Below are 23,412 nucleotides of genomic sequence, written 5' to 3'. Positions count from 1 at the left end.
ATTGAGAAAGAGGGGGATGTCTGTTGAGGAAGGAAGAAGACAGAAGATAGGGGTGAGTGGAAAATTTTTGTGTATGGGTTATGCTGTGATGCATGGAAGGGAGTGGGTGTGGGATGGGGGGGTGGTTAAGGAGTGGTTATATGTGAATTATATTTTGATGCAGCCCGAAGGGATTTCTCCCATCTCCATTTCTGCATGAAGGGACAGTGAGGGGGTTGTTCCCAATTAAATGAAGCGGTCTTGCTGTGGATGTGCTGTGTCTTGTTACATTGCTTCTGACCCAGGGCAGTGGGCAAGATACAGAGATGACCCATAATCCAGGAGGAGCCAAGAAAATAGGGAGGGAGGGGTAGTGAATGGGAGTGGAGTGGGTAGGGATGAAATGGGTGGGAATGGGATTATGCCTTTTGAATTTGGTTTACCTCTCTTGTAAGGGGAAAAAAGCCCTTGAAGTATATGTATGTATGTAGGTATAGCAGATAGGATTGATCAAAGAATATTGGGATGGTTTGGGCATATGGAAAGAATGAATGGAGAAAGACTTGTAAAAATAATGTGAAAGACAGAGGTGGATGAACTGAACTTAAGAGGAAGACAGAGAATGGGATTGATAGATGGAATAAAGAGAGCCATGTGTAGAAGAATGTTGATCAGGAAAGGGAAAGGGCTGGAGATAGGTATGAGAAGAGGGTTTGTGAATGGATGATATATTAATGTAGGTCAAAGTGATTTTTCCTTATCTTCTCCATTTGTGAGGGGACAAAGAGGGAGGTTTGCCATGTAAATGAAGCAAGAGGGGTAGGTAAACCAGTTTTGGCTGTTGGATCCTGCTATGGAGGTGCTATCTCTTACTGCATTACTTCTGACCCAGGCAATTAGTAGGGACAGGGATGGCCCTTCATCTCCAAGGGCCTAAGGGATTTCTTGAAAGGGAAATAAATGCATGTGGGAAGGGTAGAAGGTAGGTGTATGCTGGCGACTTTCCTTGTAAGGGGAAGAAGCCTTTTGGTATGTAGATTGATAGATGTGTACGTTTGTACATATATTGTCTTGCATTCATTAAGTCAGTCCATTCTCAGATTTTATGCTCCAACTCTTCTAGTAAACAGTCTAATATTGTTTTTAACAGGTAACCAAAACCAGACCAAATGACAAGGATGCAAAGATGAAATTTACAGAATGTCAGAAGATGGTAACTATGCTCATGTTCCAGAAGGCCATTGCAGTGGAGGACAATAAAAAATCAATTGCTGAATCAATTGATTTGGATTCCATGGGTAAGTGAAAATAGTTCTTCTTTTTCTCCTCCCTTTCCTCCATGTGTTTTCAGCTCATACTTGCTCTGCAAAGTGGTTAGGCATGCAACTCCATTTGACCTTGGTGATTTAAGACTGTACATTCATACGGGGTTACTAGGCTAGAGTTGGACTAGTAATTGGTTAAGTTGGACTAGTAATTGGTTGAATGGTCGAAAACAGAGAGTTGTTTTAAATGGAAAAACTTCTGGATGGAAAAATGTTAGGAGTGGAGTTCCTCGGGGTTCCGTTCTTGGACCACTCCTATTCATAGTATATATAAATGATATAGACCATGGACTAAAATCTACTGTTTCCAAATTTGCTGATGATACAAAACTGTGCGGAGTGGCAAATGATCACTCAAACCAATTAGATATTCAAGAAGATTTAGATAAATTACAGCAATGGTCTGAAAAGTGGCTAATGAAATTTAACACAAGTAAATGCAAGGTAATGCACATAGGTAAAAATAACAGTAAGTACGATTACAAGTTATTTGGAAATTCGTTAACAAAAGTGGATAGTGAAAAAGATCTCGGCGTAATTATCAGTAACGATCTCAAATCATCCAAGCAGTGTATTTCAGCCTCTGAGAAAGCAAATAAGATTCTGGGACTGATTGCACGATCTTTTGATTTCAAAAGTCCATCACTCATTAACAAGCTATATAAATCGTTAGTTCGTCCACATTTGGAATATGCTGTTTCTGTATGGTCACCGAATCTCATTAAAGACATTGACAGACTGGAAAAAGTACAACGGCGAGCCACAAAACTGATTCCAAATATAAGAAATAAATCATACAAAAATCGACTAAAACACATGAATCTGTTTTCCCTAAAAAAGCGTAGACTCAGAGGTGACTTGATACAGGTCTTTAAGATTTTAAAGGGAATTGACAACATCAAAAGTGACAAAATTTTCACATTGAATGAGAATCAGAGAAGAAACAATGGTCTCAAACTGTCCGGAAATAGATTCAATTTGGAAGTGGGTAGAAACAACTTTGCCAACCGTGTAGTTAATGAATGGAATAAACTTCCTGCACAGGTAGTGCAATGTAGTTCAGTTCGAAGCTTTAAGAATCATTTAGATAAATACCTAAGTAAGATGCTGTAATGATTATAATTTATCTTATATTATTTGTTTTTGTTTTGTTATCTTATGTCTTTCAAAATTTTCTGTCAAACTCTTACCCCACTTTACATCTGCTCTCCTCTTTGCAACACAAAGGAACACAAAGGAAGAACAAACAACAGCAGGCCTACTGGCCCTAACGAGGGTGTTTGTGTTAACTAAACTACATGACAGTTAAGGAAACAGGGCAACTAGGCGATAGAAGATGAACTAACACTACTGCTATCACTATCCTGTCCAATTAATCCAATTGCGATTAAATGTCTGGTTGTCATATCATTTATTGCAATGGATAATATTTTATTTGCGGATTAGATTCCAAGTATTTATCTAAGCGATTTTTAAATGTTGTTATCGTGTTACTTTCAATGACAGTGGAAGGTAGCGAATTCCACATGTTAACAACCCGGTTAAAGAAGAAGTGTTTACTTTCGTTCGTAGAGAATCTTTTGCCAATTACTTTGAAATCGTGGCGTCTTCTTGTATTTGATTGGTCTAATAAGAAGTAATCTTTGACATTAATGTTGTCAAAGCCTTTGAACCTTTACCTTTTGCTTTACTTCTCTTTTCTTTTCTTTGTACCTCTCATATGACTCCCTCGTCCAGAAGAGAAGGCAGTAAGGGGAAGATGGGCAGAATATTTTAGGGAGTTGCTTAATGTGAAGGAGGATAGGGAAGGAAAGATTGCTGCAGTGGGAAGTGCGAAGAAAATGAGAGTGATGAATGAGGAGAATGGAGGAGAAATAAGGAAGGATGAGGTGAAGGCAGTTGTTAAGATGATGAAAGCAGGTAAGGCTCCTGGTCTGGATGGATGCCATGCGGAATGTCTGAAAAAGGGAGGTACAGTGATGGTGGACTGGTTGGTGAGGTTATTTAATGTTTGTTGGAGAGAGGGTAGAGTGCCAGAGGACTGGAGGAGTGCCTGTATAGTTCCTCTTTACAAGGGAAAAGGGGACAAATGTGAATGTAGTAGTTTCAGAGGGATTAGCTTGTTGAGTGTAGTTGGGAAGGCTTATTGGAGGATCTTGGTTGAGAGGATTAGAAGAGGAACAGAAGGAGTAATTGGTGAGGAACAGTGTGGATTTAGGACGGGTAGAGGTTGTGTAGATCAGATCTTTGTGGTAAGACAGATATGTGAGAAAGCTATAGGAAAGGGGAAGGATGTTTTTTGGGCTTTTATGGATCTGGAAAAGGCTTATGATAGGGTGGACAGATAGGCACTGTGGGAGGTTATGAAGATATACGGGATAGGAGGAAAGCTTCAAGGAGCTGTCAAGAGTTTTTATGAGAATAGTAGAGCTTGTGTCAGGATTGGAAATGGAGAGAGTGGGTGGTTCGAGGTAAAGGTGGGACTTCGTCAAGGATGCGTTATGTCACCCTGGCTGTTCAACTTATACATGGATGGGGTAGTGTGAGAGGTAAATGCAAGGGTAGTGGGCAAGGGATTGGAGATGGTTAAAGAAAATGGAGAAAAGTGGGAGGTGAGCCAGCTGTTGTTTGCGGACGATACTGCGCTTGTGGCAGGATCGGAGGAGGGATTGAGGAAGTTGGTGGCAGAGTTTGGGAGAGTATGTGATAGAAGAAAGCTAAAGATAAATGTGGGTAAAAGTAAGGTGATGAGATGTACAAGGGGTGAAAGTGGCAGTAGACTGGAAGTGAGCATTAAGGGAGAGCGACTGGAGGAAGTGGATAGTTTTAGATACTTGGGTGCAAATGTGGCAGGCAAAGGTGGAGTGAAAGTGGAGGTAGAATGTAGATTGAGAGAAGCGAGTAAATGCCTTGGTGGATTAAAGAGTGTAATGAGGAATAGACATTTGGGAATGGATGCTAAGAGGAGACTGTATGAAGGAGTGATTTTGCCAACAGCACTGTATGGGGCAGAAACATGGAACATAAGAGAAGAAGAGAGAAGAAGTTTGAATGTGTTTGAGATGAGGTGTCTGAGAAGTATGATGTGGGTTACTAGGCTAGATAGAGTGAGAAATGAGGAGGTGAGGAGGAGAACGGGGGTGGAAAGGGAGCAGGGAGACAGGGTTGATGAAAGAATATTAGGATGGTTTGGACACATGGAAAGAATGAGTGAAGAAAGACTAGTAAAAGAGGCATGGAAGGCAGATGTGGAGGGAGTGAACATGAGGGGACGTCCTAGGATGAGGTGGATAGATGGGGTGAAGGGGGCTTTGGGGAAGAGGGGAATGTCTGTTGAGGAAGGACGGGAGAGGACAGAAGACAAGGGTGAATGGCGAATGGTTGTATATGGATGATATTGTGATAGCATGAGGTGGAATGGGCAGGTGGATGGGGGGGGAGGTAGTATGTGTGAGCAAAATTTGACGCAGCCCGAAGGGATTTCTCCCCGTCCTCTCATTTTATGCAATGGGGGGGACGGAGAGGGGGGGTCGCCGATTTAATGAAGCGGCCTTGCTGTGTCTTGTGACACTGCTTCTGACCCATGGCAGTGGACAAGGTGCAGGGATGACCCATCATTCAGGAGATGCTAAGATAAGAGGGAGGGTGGAGGGGTGTGGAGTGTATTCAGGGATGGAATAGGTGGGAATGTTTTTATGCTTTTTTCTTTTTGGCTACCCCCCTTGTAAGGGGGAAAAAGCCTTGGTATATGTATGTATCTTATGTCTGTCTGATTTTCATTTATTATTAGTTATATGTCAATTTATTATTATTTACTATTTACCTGTTTGTTTATTATTTAACTATACCTATGCATTTATTTATGTATTTTATTTGTTATTTACATTATTATAGTTTTTATTTATTATTTTATTATCAATATGATTTTTTTTTCGCATCCAACCTAGATATGGATCAAAAGGTCTCCTGTCGGTATGCTCCGCCTTTGTAATCCTTTGTAGAGTGAGAAATGAGGAGGTGAGGAGAAAAAAGACATTTTAGGAAAATTCTATGAAGTTTCGGAATTTGTTGAAAAGAATCACCCAGAAAAAGTGTTCACTAGTCGGGCTATCGCTCACTATGATGATGTTTGCCTTGCACATTTTTGAAAGATTGTTAAAAGCCGACAAAAGCAAATGACCTTGGATCGGTTCTTTACAAAACGTCAGGCAAAAACCACTGCTGAGAGTGAACCTGAACCAAAGAAGGCAAAAGGTGACAATGATAGCAGTTAAAACAAGAGAAAAATTAAATGCAAAAAACAAAAAAACAAATCTTTATTCTTTACATTATGTACAACTCTCATTTTTATGTTTATTGTGCAGTAATTTAATTCTAACATGTATTTGTTACAGGTTTTGATGCATTTTTGTAATTTATAAAAAATTTATGTCCGATTTTTAAGGGGCTTGGAACCGATTAGGGCATTTATAGGGTAAAAAGCGTTTCTACTTACGAAATTTTCACGTTACGAAACGATTTCCAGAACGAATTAATTTCGTAAGTAGAGGTACCACTGTATATATGTATTTATATATTTATATGTATGTATATATATATATATTTATATGTATGTATATATATATATATTTATATGTATGTATATATATATATATTTATATGTATGTATATATATATATATTTATATGTATGTATATATATATATATTTTATATGTATGTGTATATATATATATATATATATATATATATATATATATATATATATATATATATATATATATATATATATATATATTAATGTACACACATATATAATTTTTTTTATTGCTTACAGCTATTGAAGATGAATACAGTGGACCTAGATTAGAAAATGGCAAAGTGACGGAGAAGTTTTTGTTGGACCTGATGGAACACTACAAAAACCAAAAGAAACTACATCGCAGATATGCATACAAGGTAGGTGTGAAAAGAAGTTATGGGTGTTTTGGATGAGAGGGGATTTGTTGTGATTATTAGAATGGTAATAAGTCCAGGAAAGGAAAGGCTGGTTCAAGATGAGACTAAAAATGGTCAGAAGAATGATATGGTTAGAGTAGATATCAGAGTGGCTCTTTAGAAAGTTACTTTCTAGTCATAAGTAGAAAAAATATTAGGATGCACATGTATTTTACCGAGTTGTATTTTGCGGGAGGAGAGCTATGCTTGTAGTGACCCGCTGTTGTATCTTTTTGCATAAAGTTTATTCTTAAAGTCATGTATAGTTTTAGCACTTACTGTTTCCTCTTTCAGTTTGTTCTAGATATCTATTACTCTGTGTGGAAAGCTATTCTTTTTCAGATCTCTTCTGTAACTGTCCTTCTTAATCATAATTATGTAAATGGTTATCAAATTACCTCTTTTCTTTTTTCTAGGGTTGGTAAATTTAGTTTGTCCAATCTTTGTTCGTATGTCAAATTGAAAATTGTTGGTGCCATCTTTGTCGTTGCTCTTTGAATTCTTTCTCATTTTTTTTTTTTTTTTTTTTTTTTTTTTTTTTTTTTTTTTTTTTTTTTTTTTTTTTTTTTTTTTTTTTTTTTTTTTTTATGTACTAGGTTTCCGTAGAGATGCTGCGTATTCCAATTTTGGTCTTATCAGTGTAACTAGTATTTTCTTTACCATCTATTCATCCATGTAGTCAAAGGCCACTTTCATTGATCTTAATAAGTTAAAAGTTTCTCCGACTAATTTGTTGACATGTTTGTATGGTTTCTTGTCATTTGAGATAGTTACTCATAGGTCCCTTTCTGAGTTTACTTTTTTTACTTTCTACTTTCCTACTTCTTACTTCCTACTTTGAATACTCCGTCTGGGGTATTGGCTGCATGTTATTGTGGCAAAGTAGCATGCAGTTGATACTTTAGGGTCTATATGGGGTGTCCCTACGGACCAGAGCCGCACATCATTTTGTCTGTGATAAAGGAAAACTCTGTTCATAGAGAAATGATGACACTTTTATACTACAACTGTCCCTCTGTTATGCTGGGTCTATATGGGGTGTCCCTAGGGACCAGAGCCGCACATCATTTTGTCTGTGATGAAGGAAAACTCTGTTCATAGAGAAATGATGACACTTTTATACTACGACTGTCCCTCTGTTATGCTGTCCCCCAACCCCTTGTTACTGTCATGTACCATTTCCCTGAATATTCATTTCCTTTTTTTGCCTAACCCTTTGGTTGGGGAAAAGAATGCTACCACCAAGTATTTCCACTTGGATCGTAAGAGGCGAGAAAAAAGGGATGGGGATTAGGACCAGGCATCCTTCTCCCTGTAGCCCCACAGGGGACATTCCTAAAAATTGTAAAGGCATAAGAGGGTCTAGGAGTTTTCTGACCAGCACCCTAAGGTTTGGGTCTTTTAATGTGCATGGATGTGGTACAGATGAGAGTAAAAGGGAAGAGATAGGTAGTATGTTTGTGAGAAGAAAGATGGATGTGTTGGCTTTGAGTGAAACTATGTTGAAAGGGAAGGGTGAGTGTAAGTGGGAGGTTATCAGGAGTGAAGAGAGGGCGAAGGAAGGAAGGGGTGGCTATGCCAGTAAGTGAAGAGATAGGTAAATGTGTAGTGGAGTGGAGGAAGGTTTCCTCAAGGATAATGTGGATGAATGTGAAACTGGGAAAGGAGATGTGGGTTTTTGTAAGTGCATATGGGCCTGGTAGTGAGAAGAGTGTAGAAGAAAGGGAGGATTTTTGGATAGATTTAAATGAGTGCATAGAGGGATTAGGGAGAAATGTCAATGTAGTGGTGTTGTGAGACCTTAATGCTAGGGTAAGAAATGATCCAATTGATGGAGTGGTTGGGAAATGTGGAGTTCCAGGAAAGAATCGTAGTGGAGAGTTGATGGTGGAGATGTGTCTAGAAAGAGAGTTGATGATAGCAAATACAGTGTTTCAGAAGAAAGTCAAGCATAAGTACACATGGGAGAGGGTGGTGGATGGAAAGGTGGTAGATAGAGCGTTAACCACTTCACTCCAGGACTTAAATCTCGTGGGCAGCAGCCAATGCCAGTTGTACGACGTGTCGTAATAATACTCGCATCATAAAATATAGTCACCGCTTATATCGATCGTTCTCTCTTTCACCCGCGAATTTTGAAAACCACAGAGAATGGGATTCAGGGCACATTTGGAAGAATGTAAAAACACAGGGGCGACTACAATAAATATAATCAAGAAGCCGATATGGCAGCGTCGCGAATCCACTTGCTCCTCATGACACCTACGTGTGCGGCACCGTATGGAAGGGGTTAATGGATTATGTAGTGGTAGATAGGAGTATGATAGGAAGAGTTAAGGATGTACATGTGCTAAGGGGAGAGGGTGGGGGAATATCAGATAATTTTTTGGTGGAAGGTAAGTTGAGAGTGGAGGATAGATGGAGAAAGAGGAAAAGAACAAAAGGTAGGGAGGTGCTTAGAGTGAACTCTTTAAATGAAAAGGAAAAGGAGAAGGAGTACAAGAAGAAGCTGAAGGAGGAGTGGGAGGGAGTGAAGGATAGAGTAGGTGCTAGGAGTGGAGGAGGAATGGGGATGCTTCAAGGAGGGAGTCACAAAGTGTGCAAAGATGGTGTGTGGAACAAGAAGGACAGGAGGAAATAGAAGAAAGGGTAGTGAATGGTGGGATGAGGAAATGAAGAAGGTTGTAGAAGAGAAGAAGCGAGCTTTCACAGATTGGTTACAAAATAGGATGAGTGAGTCGTATGAGAGATACAAAGAAAAGAAAAGAGAAGTTAAGCTAAAGGTAAAGGAAGCAAAGAGGAGAGCAGATATGAAATTGGGTAAGAGTATGACAGAAAATTTTGAAAGTAATAAAAAGATGTTTTGGAAAGAAATTAAGAGAGGAAGAGGAGGCGAATCAAGCATCAGTTCTGCACTATGATTTTTACCTGGCACTCCAAATTTCCCAACTACTCCATCCATTGGTTCATCCCCTATTTTAGCATTGAGATCTTTCATTACCACTACATTGAAATTTCTCCCAAAACTCACAAAGCACTCATTGAAATCTATCCTAAAAGCCTCCCTTTCCACTACACTCTTCTCACTACCAGGCTCATATTTGCTTACACTGACCCAACTCTCCCTTCCTAGTTTCATCTTCAACCACATTAACTTTGAAGAAACCTCCTTTCACTTACCTATCTCTTCACTTACTAGTGTAGCCACCCCTTCCCTCCCTTGTCCTCTCCTCACTTTGGACACCCTTCCCACTACACTTCCAAACGTAAAATCACCCATCCCTTTCAACATAGTTTCATTTAACCTCTTCACTCCGGGGCACATTGCATGTCTGGCAGCATTAGCTGCCCGACATGAGATGTTGCGTCATAATAATCGCATTATAAAAGATAAAGTCAGTGCTCAATCGTTAATTCTCTTTCATCCGTGTATTTTGATAACCATAGAAAATATGATGAAGCCAGTTTAGAGAGAATGGAGGTTACGTAGGTACGACTACAATAAATATAATTCAAGATGGCGACGTCGGCATCATCGAGTACCTACTTGCTCCTCATGCCGCCTACGTAGGCGTCACCGTATGGAAGTGGTTAATGCCAACTTATCCATCTTTGTCTCACAAACATACTGATTATCTCATCCCTATTACTCTCATCTGTACCACACCCACACACATTAAAAGACCCAAACCTTAGGGTACTGGTTTGAAAACTCCTCCCAGACCCTCTTATGCCTTGACTTCTCATAGAAACAGTGTTAGAGAGCAGGATACCTAGTTCATTACTCTGTCCCATTTGAGCCGCCTTTTACGACTCAAGTGGGAGAATGCTGTGGCAGTATTCTTTCTTCCCCGTACCACAGGGGGACATAGGTAAAAATGGAAATATATATTCAAAGAAGTGGCACAAGACAGTATTAAGAGGGGGGACAGCATAACAGAAATAACTACGCTAAATGCGCCAAAGTACCACTGAGCTGGTGGAATTGTGTATATGGGGATGTATTCGCACCCCATAGTATCACTCATTAACAGAGACCAAAACTGCAAAACTTGTTCGTTAACTGACTTGTTCATTAAATGGGGTGTTCATTAACCAAAGTTCAACTGTGTACTGTTCTCATACATCTGTCCTTTGAAAAATATTTTAGTATGTATGTATATGTACACAACATTTAACATTTTATAATTTTTTTTTTTCTTTTTCAGATCTTACTAGATGTGAAGGACTACCTAGAAAAACAACCCACCCTTGTAGATGTTACCATTCCTTCAGAGTCCAAGTTTACAGTGTGTGGAGACATCCATGGACAGTTCTATGACCTCATGAACATCTTCCAACTCAATGGCCTTCCTTCTACTACTAATCCTTATCTTTTCAATGGAGATTTTGTGGACAGAGGCTCCTTCTCAGTGGAATGCATCTTTACCCTCTTTGGTTTCAAGCTTCTGTACCCGAACCATTTCTTCATGGCCAGAGGTGAATAAGGAAGAGCTGTATTGTTTCTTGAACTAGGTTAAGTGTTCAGTGCAAGGATAGAAAAAGTCTCTCTCTCTCTCTCTCTCTCTCTCTCTCTCTCTCTCTCTCTCTCTCTCTCTCTCTCTCTCTCTCTCTCTCTCTCTCTCTCTCTCTCTCCCTCTCCCTCCCTCCCCCCTTCCCCCATATTTCTTTTTTTCTCTCATTATTCCTATTCCTACCTTTATATATATATATTTTTTTTTGTTTCATTACTAAAGGAATAATGCCTGTAATTATAGGGCAAAGTATCATTGCCTTGGTCTTAAGGGATTTATTCTTGTTTGCTCTGCATATTTCTTAGTGGATGGTTGGTGTTGCTATGTAATGAAGCAGTGGGGTTAAACCAATTTCAGCTATTGGGTCCTGCTGTGGAGATGTTGTGTCTTGCTGCTGCATTGCCTCTGACCCAAGTAATGTTGTGGGAGACAAAGATTACCCTTGGTCCATAAAGAGCTAAAATGGGACCAGAAATGGGTTTTAGATGGGTATGGGATGGATGTAGGTAGGTGTCCGCCTTGACTTGGCCATCCCCATTACTAGGGGAAAGGGTTCTTTGGTGTATGGAAATAACAGTGTATCTGACCCTTTATTTACAGGAAACCATGAAAGTGCCAACATGAACCAGATGTACGGATTTGAGGGAGAGGTCAAAGCCAAGTACACTGCACAGATGGCAGACCTCTTCACAGAAGTGTACAACTGGTTGCCACTTTGCCACCTCCTCAACAACAGAGTTCTGGTGAGTACAGCAGGACTCTTTTATCAGTTAGTCAATCATTCAATCTGTTGTTTCATTCCTCTTTTGCAGGAGACTTGCGGCCTTTAGGATACTGGTCACAGCCACCAATTCAGCCTTGAATTAATCTTTGAAGAGATTTTGTGTTAATGTCTGGATATATTGTGGGGTAATGTAGTATATTGTGCCTCTTAAAGGGTAATGGAAATTGGTTACCGGGCAGATTCTGTGTTGGTACTTTTAGTGCAGGGTTCTGACCTGAATGTAGACATGGTAATGCAATTATTATTTGTCTTGGAAGTGATTTCTCTGCTGGGTAGATTTGTAGGGGGAGTTTGGTGAAATATAGAAGTTGGTGGTCTGTTAAGGATCATTATATGGTAAAAGAGAAATTTAGTGGAGGTAAAATGGAAGGAGGCAGAGAAGTGTTGAAGCAAATTAATTGAAAGGAAAGGAAAAGATAATGAATATCAAGAGAAGTATGGGAGATAGTGAGGGATATACAAGAAACAGGAGTAGAAAAATGGGTTTGTTTCAAGGAGGAAGTGCTAAAATTCACAAAGTGTGGGATGAGGAGAAAGGGACAGTACAGAAGAAAAGGCATCAGATAATAGGATGAAGAGTTGAAAGTGGTGTTTGAAGGAAAGAAATGAGCATATGATATGAAGATAATTTTTTAAATAGAAAAAGGGAAGCAAATGAAAGGTACAGAAGAAAGTAGGAACAAAACACAAAGTGAGGGAGCCAAAAAGGATATCAGATGTAAACCTCCAATTGTTAGATGGAGAATTTTGAAAAGAATGAAAAAATATTTTGGGAGGAAGTGAAAAGTATGGGGTGTGTGAGTCAGATAGAGAGGGAAAGTAAAGGGTGCAGACAGACATGCTAATGGAATCAAAGTCAGTAAGGGGAAGATGAGTTGAGTATTTCAGAGGATTGTTGAATGTGGAAGTTAGGGAGGGTTTGATTATAGCAGTGGGAGATGACAAGAAAATGACTGTGGGGAGATAGGAGAATAATAGGACTGTAGGAAAAAATGAGACTCAAAGAGAACTGAAATTAATGAAAGCTGGCAAGGCACCTGGGTAAAGTGGGTGTCATATGGAGTGTCTGACAAAAGGAGGAACAGTTAGTGGGTTGCTGTGTTGTTTTAGTGTATTTACTTAGCTGTATTATACAGAAAGGGAGCTATGCTTGTAGTGACCTGCCTTTGTATCTTTCGGCATCAGATTTGTTCTTAAATTCTTGTATAGTTTTTGCACACATTGTTGCCTTATCCAGTTTATTCCAGATATCCACCACTCTGTATGGGAAGCTGTTCTTCTTCAGATCTCTTCTATAACTATCCTTTTTGAGTTTCTTTTCATGCCCTCTTGTTTTTATCTTATCCCACTTTAATAAAACATCTCTGTCGAGGACTTCCATCCCTTTCATAATTCTGTAAAAGGTCAGTAGATCTCCTCTTTCACTTCTTTGTTTCAGGGTTGGTAGTTCCAATTTTGACAATCTTTGTACGTATGTCAATTTGGAGAGTGTTGGTGCCATCTTTGTCATTGGTCTTTGTATTCTTTGTACATACATACATATACCAAGGCTTTTTCCCCCTTACAAGGGAGGTAGCCAAAAAGGAAAAGGCATAAAATCATTCCCACCCATTCCATCCCTGAATACTCCACACCCCTCCACCCTCCCTCTTATCTTAGCACCTCCTGGATGACGGGTCATCCCTGCACCTTGTCCACTGCCATGGGTCAGAAGCAATGTTGCAAGACACAGCACATCCACAGCAAGGCCACTTCATTAAATCGGCAACCCCCCCCCCTCTCTGTCCCCCCCATGCATAAAAGGAGAAGACGGGGAGAAATCCCTTCGGGCTGCGTCAAATTTTGCTCACACGTACTACCTCACCCCCCATCCCCCTGCCCATTCCACCTCATGCATCACAGCATCATCCATATACAACCATTCTCCATTCACCCCTGTCTTCTGTCCTCTCCTGTCCTTCCTCAACAGACATTCCCCTCTTCCCCAAAGCCCCCTTCACCCCATCCATCCACCTCATCCTAGGACGTCCCCTCATGTTCACTCCCTCCACATCTGCCTTCCATACCTCTTTTACTAGTCTTTCTTCACTCATTCTTTCTATGTGTCCAAACCATCCTAATACTCTTTCATCAACCCTATCTCCCAACTCCCTTTCCACCCCCGTTCTTCTCCTCACCTCCTCATTTCTCACTCTATCAAGCCTAGTAACCCCCATCATACTTCTCAGACACCTCATCTCAAACACATTCAAAAAGTATTCTTTGTAATTTCTTTAAATTCCTTTTAGTATTGGGTGTATGTAGTGTCACAGCATACTCCAGTCTTGGTCTTATCAGTGTGACTAATATTTTCTTTACCATTTCCTCATCCAAGTAATCAAAGGCCACTTTTATTGATCTTAGTAAATTGAAGGTTTCCCCGACTATTATGTTGGTATGTTTGTTTGGTGACATGTCTTTGCTGATAATTACTCCCAGGTCCCTTTTTGAGCTAACTTATTTTAACTTCCTTTGTACCAATTTTATATTTCCCTGGTATTCTATTTTTACTTTTTCCAAACTCCATTATACTACATTTCTTGATGTTGAAGTTCACTTCCCACTTTTGACTCCATTCCCAGACTTTATCCAGGTCTTTCTGTAGTGATTCAGTCTTTCTTTGTACTTTCTTTTGTAGTTTTGCATCATCTGCAAAGAAGTTCATATAATATTCCACACCTTCATCCATGTCATTTATATATATGGTAAACATAATTGGAGCCAATACAGAACCTTGTGGGACTCCACTTATCATTTCTTCCCAGGTGAGTATTTGTCTTAACACTACCCTCATTTTTCTCTAGGTCAAGAAATCTTCCATCCATTCCACTTTCCTTGAACACCTATTGATTCAATTTTTCTTAATACCTTTTTGTGTGGTACTTTATCAAATGCTTTTTGTAGATCTATGAAAGCACAATCTGCCCGTCTGTCCTTTTCTTGCATTATTTCTATTAGTCTTCAGTAAAATCAAATCAAGTTAGTGGCACATGATTTTCTGTGTCTAAATCCAAATTGTGTTGGATTCAGTATATTATTTTCTTCCAGATATTTAGTCCATCTACTTTTGATAACCTTTTCACATATTTTTGCTATTGTGCTTGTAAGGGAGACCTGTCTATAGTTAATTGGATTTTCCTTTTCCCCTCCTTTATATATTGGTACAATATTTGCATATTTCCAATCCTGTGGTACCTTTCCTTCTTTGAGTGTGTAATCAATTATCTTATATATTTTGTCTGTTAGTTCATCCATGCATACATGCATATACCAAAGGCTTTCTTTTGCTACATACTCTACTCCCCTCTACCCTCTTCCGTCCCTCTTATCTTGACACCTCCTGGATGACGGGTCATCCCTGAATCTTGTCAACTGCCCTGGGTCAGAAGCAGTATCGCAAGACACAACACATCCACAGCAAAGCTGCTTCGTTAAATCAATGACCCCCCCCTCTCCGTCCCCTCATGCAGAAAAGGAGAAGATGGGGAGAAATCCCTTTGGGCTGTGTCAAATTTTGCTCACACATACTCCCTCACTCCCCATCCCCCCACCCATTCCACCTCAAGGATCACAACATTATCTATATACAACCATTCTCCATTCACCCGTCTTCTGTCCTCTCCCCCAGTGGAGATTCCACTCTGCTTACGTCCAAACATCTTCGTTGGTTCACTTTTTCTTCTTTCTCCTATATCACCCTTCATTTTGTGTATTTAACTCTAATACTAAAACAATTTTGTCATTTCGGTCACTCTGTAGACACAACTCCCCATTCGTAAATAGCTTATCAAAAAAAGCACTGCACAGCAAAGCTCTTTTCCAGCCATCTGTTCCTGCCTGTGTGAGTCTGTTTCTATGTCGTGAGCTGGTAGGGAGAATAGGAGGGGAGCAATGGTTTTTTAATGAATTATGTGAAAAAGTCAAGGAAAGGTAGTTGAAACTGATAGAGCTCTTGGGCCTGGGATGGAGATTGATTGCTGGCCTCTTACGGTTGCACCTTCAAGTAGAGGTGAAGGCATGGATCAGATTTGAAGATGAACAGTGAGGAGGTGAGATTTTTTTTTTTACAGGACCATTACATGCAGGCTCCCATTATTAGTTCATGTCACCATAACATGGGTGAATCAGTAGTATTTTGATTAATGATTCCTCTTTTGGGGATTGAGTTTTATTTTTGTGATTTCTTTGCTACCAGGTGATGCATGGTGGTCTCTTCTCAGTGGATACAGTTACTTTGGATGAAATTAGGAAGACAGACAGAAATCGACAACCTCCAGAAGAAGGTAGGGATTTCAAGGTGTCACCTCGGGTCATGTTGGGTACTACAGCAAAAGAATTTTCTTATTATTTCTAAGATTCATTCATGTTCATTTATGTGAAGAATGGTTCATGTTAATTAGTAATGCTTTTCAATTTTATAAAGATGTAATTGATCAATCAATCGGTCTATTGCCCCTGGTCTCTCTTATTTATCATTTATTGCATAAAAAGTAACCTGTTCAGCTTACTTTAATAGCTAGACATTAATCAGAATAAAACCCAAAAGGGGTCTCACTGTACTGAAGGGTTTGATTGACATAGTCTTCACCCCTTAAGTAATATGATGCTTTATGAACAGAATGAAACTACCTTGTCATTAACCAGAATAGAATTGTAAAGGCTGTTATTACTGAGGTGAATGCAAGGAATTTCTCCCCATCTTCTCCTTTCTTGCATGAGGGGACGGAGAGGGGGAGTTGCTGAATTTATGAAGCGGCCTTGCTGTGGATGTGCTGTGTCTTGCGACACTGCTTCTGACCCAGGGCAGTGGACAGGATGCAGGGATGACCCGTCATCCAGGAGGTGCCAAGATAGGAAGGAGGGTGGAGGGGAGTGGAAAATATGGGAAATGAAAATGGGTGGGAGTGATTTCTATGCCTTTTTTTTTTTTGGCTATCCCCTGTGTAAGGGGGAAAAAGCCTTTGGTATATGTATGTTATTACTGAGAGGGTCATTGATACATACACCAAGGGTTTTTTCCCCCTCACAAGGGAGGTAGCCAAAGTCAAAAGGCATAATTCCATTCCCACCCATTTCATCCCATCCACCTCACTCCCATTCATCACCACCTCCCTCCCTCCCTGTTTCCTTGGCTCCTCCTGGACGATGGGTCATCCCAGCATCTTGCCCACTGCCATGGGTCAGAAGCAATGTAGCAAGATACAGCACATCCACAGCAAGCCGCTTCATTTAATCAGCCATTAATCAGTCATAGATAGCTGTAGATAGAATTTTTTGGTAACAAAAATGTAAACATACTATGTGTATACTGTATTTTCTAACATTGTGCTTCAGCAGGATCAGGATTTATAATTATTAGGTTTGATTTGCATAGTACAACAATGTGCCAATCACTATCACTTTTAATTTATAGTCGTTCTGATCGTTCCTTGCAGGCATCATGTGTGAATTGTTGTGGAGTGACCCTATGCCTAGTTTAGGTCGTGCTCCTAGCAAACGAGGCGTTGGAGTGCAATTTGGTCCAGATGTTACTAAGAAGTTTTTAGAAAGGAATAAATTAGATTATGTCATTAGATCGCATGAAGTTAAGGCAGATGGTTATGAGGTAGCTCACGATGGCAAATGTATAACGGTTTTCTCGGCACCAAATTACTGGTAAGTAACCATTCTTTTGTATCGATTTTTCTCATTTTGCATTACTTTGAAGGAATGAATTAGAAATATAACTTGATGATTTTAGTATGAATGCACACATGTATTTGTAGTATACAACTGTATATATTATATTGTTATTAGTATATATAATTATATATAGTATATGGAGAAGGCAGTGAGAGGAAGGTGGGCAGAGTATTTTAGGGAGTTGCTAGAAGAGTGTGAGGAAGTGAAGGATAGAGTAGAGCTAGGAGTGGAGGAGGAATGGGGATGTTTCAAGGAGGGAGTCACAAAGTGTGCAGAGATGGTGTGTGAAACAAGGAGGATGGGAGGAAATAGAAGGAAGAGTAGTGAGTGGTGGGATGATGAAACAAATAAGGTTGTAGAAGAGAAAATATGAACATTCACAGGCTGGTTGCAAAATAGAACTAGGGAAACATATGAGAGGTACAAAGAAAAAATAAAAGTAAAACATAAGATACAGGAGGCAAAGGGGAGAGTGGATGAATGGGGGAAGAGTAAGACAGAAAGTTTTGAAAGTAATAAAAAGATATTTTGGAAGGAAGTCAAGAGAGGAAGGGGAGGCAAATAAGTAGAGAAGAAAAGGTAAAAGGTGCAGGGGAGATATTGCAGCATTTTTAGTCAATTTTATTTTTATATGAAACAATTTTAGTGTAATGAAATTTTCTTACTTTCAGTGATTCAATGGGTAACAAAGGGGCTTTCATCACCATGCAAGGACATACTATGGAACCAAAATTCACAACTTATGAAGCAGTGGTGAGTTAATTTTTGAAATATTAACTTTCAATTAAAATAATGTGTCATTGTATGTGAAAAGTGTGGAGATAGGGAGTGAATGCTGAAGGAAAGCTGTCCGAAAGGGTAGACCAAAAAGTATTGAGGTAGTTGGGGTGATCAAAATGCATTTGATCCAGTAAGGCTGCACATACACATTAGATTTTAGAGGACACAAAATCTCATGTAGAAAAAGAGAAGACAGGGAGAAATCCCTTCATGCTGCATCAAATTATTTTTCACACAAACTCCCTCATCCCCCATCCAACTACCCACTCCCTTTCATGCATCACAGAATCATCCACACTCAACCATTCTCCATTCACCCCTATCTTCTGTCTTCTCCCTTCCCTTCTCAACAGACATTCCCCTCTTTCCCAAAGCCCCTTTTACCCCATCCATCCATATCATCCTTAGTCGCCCTCTCATGTTTATTCCTTCCACCTCTGCCTTCCACCTCATTTACTAATCTTTCTTCATTCATTCTTTCCATGTGTCCAAACCATCCCAGTACTCTTTCATCAACCCTATCTCCCAACTCCCTTTCCATCCCTGTTTTCCTCCTCACACCCTTGTTTCTCATTATCCAGCCTAGTAACCCCTATCATACTTCTCAGACACCTCATCTCAAACACATTCAAACTCTTTCTCTCTTCCTCTCTTATGTTCCATGTTTCTGCCCCATACAGTTCTGTCGGCACAATTGCTCCTTCATATAATCTCCTCTTAGCATCCATTCCCAAATGTCTATTTCTCATTACACTTCTTAATCCCCCAAGGCATTTACTCTCTTCTCTCAATCTACATTCTACCTCCACCCCCATTTCTCCCTTTCCTGCCACATTCACACCCAAGTATCTAAAACTATCTTACTTCCAGTCTCTCCCTTAACCACTTCACTACGGGACTTAAATCTCGCGGGCAGCAGCCAATGCCAGCCGTACGATGTGTCGTAATAATACTCGCATCATAAGATATAGTCATGGCTTATATTGATCGTTCTCTCTTTCACCTGTGAATTTTAAAAACCACAGAGAATGGGATTAAGAGCAGATTAGGGAGAATGTAAAAACACAGGGGCGTTTACAATAAATATAATCAAGACGCCGATATGGCAGCGTCGCGAATCCTTTTGCTCCTCATGACGCCTACGTGTGCGGCACCGTATGGAAGGGGTTAATACACACTTCCAGTCTGCTGCCACTTTTTCCCCTTGTACATCCCATCACCTTACTTTTACCCACATTTATCTTCAACTTCCTTCTTTTCCACACCTTCCCAAACTCTGTCACTAACTTCCTTAATCCCTCCTCTGATCCTGCTACAAGCGCAGTGTCATCAGTAAACAACAACTGGCTCATCTCCCACTTTTCCCCATTTTCTTTAACCATCTCCAATCCCTGACCCTCTACCCTTGCATTTACCTCTTACACCACCCCATCCATATATAAATTGAACAGCCAGGGTGACATAACACATCCCTGATGAAATCCCACCTTTACCTCAAACCACTCTCTCCATTTGTAATCCTAACATAAGCTCTACTACTGTTGTAAAAACTCGTGACTGCTCTTAACAGCTTTACTCAGCAAACAACAACTGGCTTATCTCCCACTTTTCTCCATTTTCTTTAACCATCTCCAATCCCTGACCCACTACCCTTGCATTTACCTCTTGCACCACCCCATCCATATATAAATTGAACAGCCAGGGTGACATAACACATCCCTGATAAAGTCCCACCTTTACCTCAAACAACTCTCTCCATTTGTAATCCTAACACAAGCTCTACTACTCTTGTAAAAACTCGTGACTGCTCTTAACAGCTTTCTTCAGCAAACAACAACTGGCTTATCTCCCACTTTTCTCCATTTTCTTTAACCATCTCCAATCCCTGACCCACTACCCTTGCATTTACCTCTTGCACCACCCCATCCATATATAAATTGAACAGCCAGGGTGACATAACACATACCTGACAAAGTCCCACCTTTACCTCAAACCACTCACTGTCTCCATTTCTAATCCTAACAAAAGCTCTACTGATCTCGTAAAAACTCTTGACTGCTCTTAACAGCTTTCCTCAGTAAACAACAACTGGCTTATCTCTCACTTTTCTCCATTATCTTTTACCATCTCCAATCCATGACCCACTACCCTTGCATTTACCTCTTGCACCACCCCATCCATGTATAAATTGAATAACCAGGGCATCATAACACATCCCTGATGAAGTCCCACCTTTACCTCAAACCATTCACTCCCCATTTCTAATCCTAACACAAGGTCTACTACTCTCATAAAAACTCTTGACTGCTCTTAACAGCTTTCCTCCTATCCCATATATCTGCAATACCTCCAACAGTGCCTTCCTGTCTACCCTGTCATAAGCCTTTTCCAAATCCATAAAAGCCCAAAATACATCCTTACCTTTTCCTATAGCTTCCTCACATATCCTACCACAAAAATCTGATCTACGCAACTTCTACATGTCCTAAACCCACACAGTTCCTCACCAATAAGCCTTCCCAACTACACATAACAAGCTGGTCCCTCTCAAACTACTGCACTCACACTTGTCCCCTTTACCCTTGTAAAGTGGAACTATACAGGCACTCCTACAGTCCTCCAGCACTCTACCCTCTCTCCAACAAACATTAAATAACCTCACCAGCCAGTCCACCATAACTGTACCTCTTTTTTTTCAGACATTCTGCATGGCATCCATGCAACCCAGGTGCCTTACCTGCTCTTATCATCTTAACAGCTACCTTCACTTCATCCTCCCTTATTTCTCCTCCATTTTCCTCACTCATCACTGTCATTTTCTTAGCACTTACCACTGCAACTACCTTTCCCTTCCATCCTCCTTCACATTTAGCAACTCCCTAGAATACTCTGCCTATATTCCTTTTACTGCCTTCTCTTTTATTATCATCTCTCCATCTGCATCTTTTACCTTTTCTTCTCTACTTCATTCACCTCCTCTTCCTCTCTTAATTTCTTTCCAATTTTTTTTTTAATACAGGAGTGCCTCAAATAATGCGGATTCGAATAACACGGATTCAATCATATTCGGATTTTATTTCGAAACCATCTCAAATGTAGAGAACCGTTTTAAAATTTGTGCAGAGTCGGGCACGCATACACACACATGCGGTAACATCACAAACATTTGTGGTGACTGCTTTCTATTTTACCATATACAGTCGATCCTCATATAATGCGGTCATTATGTACACTGGGAACTGCTCAAGGGTGTGGGGCGAGGGGATAGCTGTGGGTGGCTGTCTGCAGTTACGTGTCAACCTACGGGTACTGATGCAGGAGGGAGGAGAGGGGGAGTAGGGGGTGGTAGAGGGGTAGCCAACAAGCTTTAGCTTGTTGCTTCCACCACCTGCGGCATGCTATCATGAAATTTTTACTGCCCTAACCTGTTGAAGTGTAATGTTTCTTTCGTTTGGAACACAACTAATAAGTCTGATAATGACTGCGCTTGTCGTGTCTTAATTTCTCTTATGAGGTTCTTGTTACTGGCGGTGGTGGCTTGGGAGATCAAAAACAGACATATACACGCTTACACACGTGTAGACACGCACACGTAGACACATGTTAGACAACCAGTGTATGTTGTGAATGCGTGTGCGTGTACACACAAATATGAACACAGACACATGCACGTACATGCTTACTTGTACATGTGAACACAGACACATACACGCATGCACGCACACACACACACACACACACACACACACACACACACACACACACACACACACACACACACACACACACACACACACACACACACACACACACACACACACTTCATCAAACGGACGGCGTAGAGGACGTTCTGAAGAAAAAGTGAAATTTTCGTGGATCCCAAAGCAAAGGAAGTACCTATTGTATTTACAGGGTGGGGGGAAATTGCTCGTGGTGTAATGGGAAAGTGAGCAAAAAGGAGAAGGGGAGGGATTACTGAGGGAAATGGAAGGAAATGAGGAAGGGGAGGACTTGGTCCAAGAGGCCAGACGGCTTGTAAACAAACGCCGAACCGATGATTTAGATTTCGATGATAGGACTAACAAAAATGTAAAGATTAGAAACATAGATAAGAGCAGTACAATGGAAGGTGAGGATAATAATTTCCAAGGATTTAATGAGGGGGCGGTGGATACCAACCTCCCCTTACTGGCAAGACTCGAAGAAAAACTTGAACAAATGACTGAACATTGGGAGATTAGGTTCGGTAAAATGTCAAAAATTGCAGAGAGAGTTGAAAAATTGGAAGAACTAGAGAAGGCGAACAAAAACTTAATTGATGAAATAGAAGAACTAAAAAGACAGTTAAGAGAAGTAAAAGAGGAGAATGAAGAATTAAAGAGGAATAATAAAGAAAACAAAGAGACCATAGCTAAAGAAGCTAAGGGTTGGAACACAATCCAAGAAAACAGTAAAGTTGCATTTACTGATATAATTAAACAGCAAATGAAAGAACAAACTGAAGACTCAGTTATCAAAGTGATGAGACAGAAGGAGAATATTGTAAGAGACTTACATACATACATATACCAAGGCTTTTTCCCCCTTCCAAGGGAGGTAGCCAAGAGACTTAGCAGACAAAAAGAAATGTATAATTATATTAGGAATGGAAGAGAAACATAACCTAAATAGAACCTCAAGAATCAAAGAGGAAAATGAAAAAGTAAGCAGTTTACTACAATTAGTTCAGGAAGATGAACCAGAAATAATGAAACAAATCGAAGAGAAGTTCAGACTCGGAAAGTATAGTACAGATAAACCAGACCAATTAAGATTAAATTCAGGTCACAAACGACAGCAGAGAATATCTTATCCAAAACAGGGAAACTAGCAACAAATGAACAATATAAAAAGGTATGGATAAAAAGGGAAATGAATAAAGAGGAAAGAGAGGAAGAAAAAAAGAAAAGACTTGAAGCTAAGAAAAAAAACGAGAACAGAACAGTCAGAAAAAGAGAGATTCTATTGGAGAGTAGTGAATATGAAACTAAGGCAATTCGACATACAAGAGAAAAACAAAAGGGAAACGGAGAACACAATGGAAGTGGCAGAAAACTAAGAGTGTCTTACACAAATATAGATGGATTAACCACTTCGGTACGGGACTTAAATCTCGCGGGCAGCAGCCTACTTGCGTTATTTGAGGGACTCCTGTACTTTCAAAATTTTCTGTCATACTCTTACCCCATTTCACATCTACTCTCCTCTTTGCCTCCTTTGTCTTATGCTTTGCTTCTCTTTACTTTGTACCTCTCATATGATTCCCTCTTCCTA

At 40.1% G+C, this 23,412-nt stretch overlaps 1 protein-coding gene across 1 annotated transcript in view; it reads left to right on the top strand.

Moving 5' to 3' along the window:
• Positions 1 to 23,412, top strand: part of PpD3 (protein phosphatase D3) — a 51,204-nt gene that overhangs the window by 16,888 nt on the left and 10,904 nt on the right. Inside the window, exons 3-9 of the mRNA XM_076173327.1 lie at positions 1,130 to 1,277; positions 6,140 to 6,261; positions 10,509 to 10,779; positions 11,415 to 11,557; positions 15,833 to 15,920; positions 17,073 to 17,292; positions 17,991 to 18,072. Of these exons, the coding sequence (XP_076029442.1) occupies positions 1,130 to 1,277; positions 6,140 to 6,261; positions 10,509 to 10,779; positions 11,415 to 11,557; positions 15,833 to 15,920; positions 17,073 to 17,292; positions 17,991 to 18,072 (1,074 nt within the window). The remainder of the gene's footprint in view (positions 1 to 1,129; positions 1,278 to 6,139; positions 6,262 to 10,508; positions 10,780 to 11,414; positions 11,558 to 15,832; positions 15,921 to 17,072; positions 17,293 to 17,990; positions 18,073 to 23,412) is intronic.

The sequence above is a fragment of the Oratosquilla oratoria genome, chromosome 34 (genome assembly GCF_046742065.1).
Source record: "Oratosquilla oratoria isolate Oo_2021 chromosome 34, ASM4674206v1, whole genome shotgun sequence".
Classification (NCBI taxonomy): Eukaryota; Metazoa; Arthropoda; class Malacostraca; order Stomatopoda; family Squillidae; genus Oratosquilla; species Oratosquilla oratoria.
This window is presented reverse-complemented; position numbering and strand designations above follow the sequence as displayed.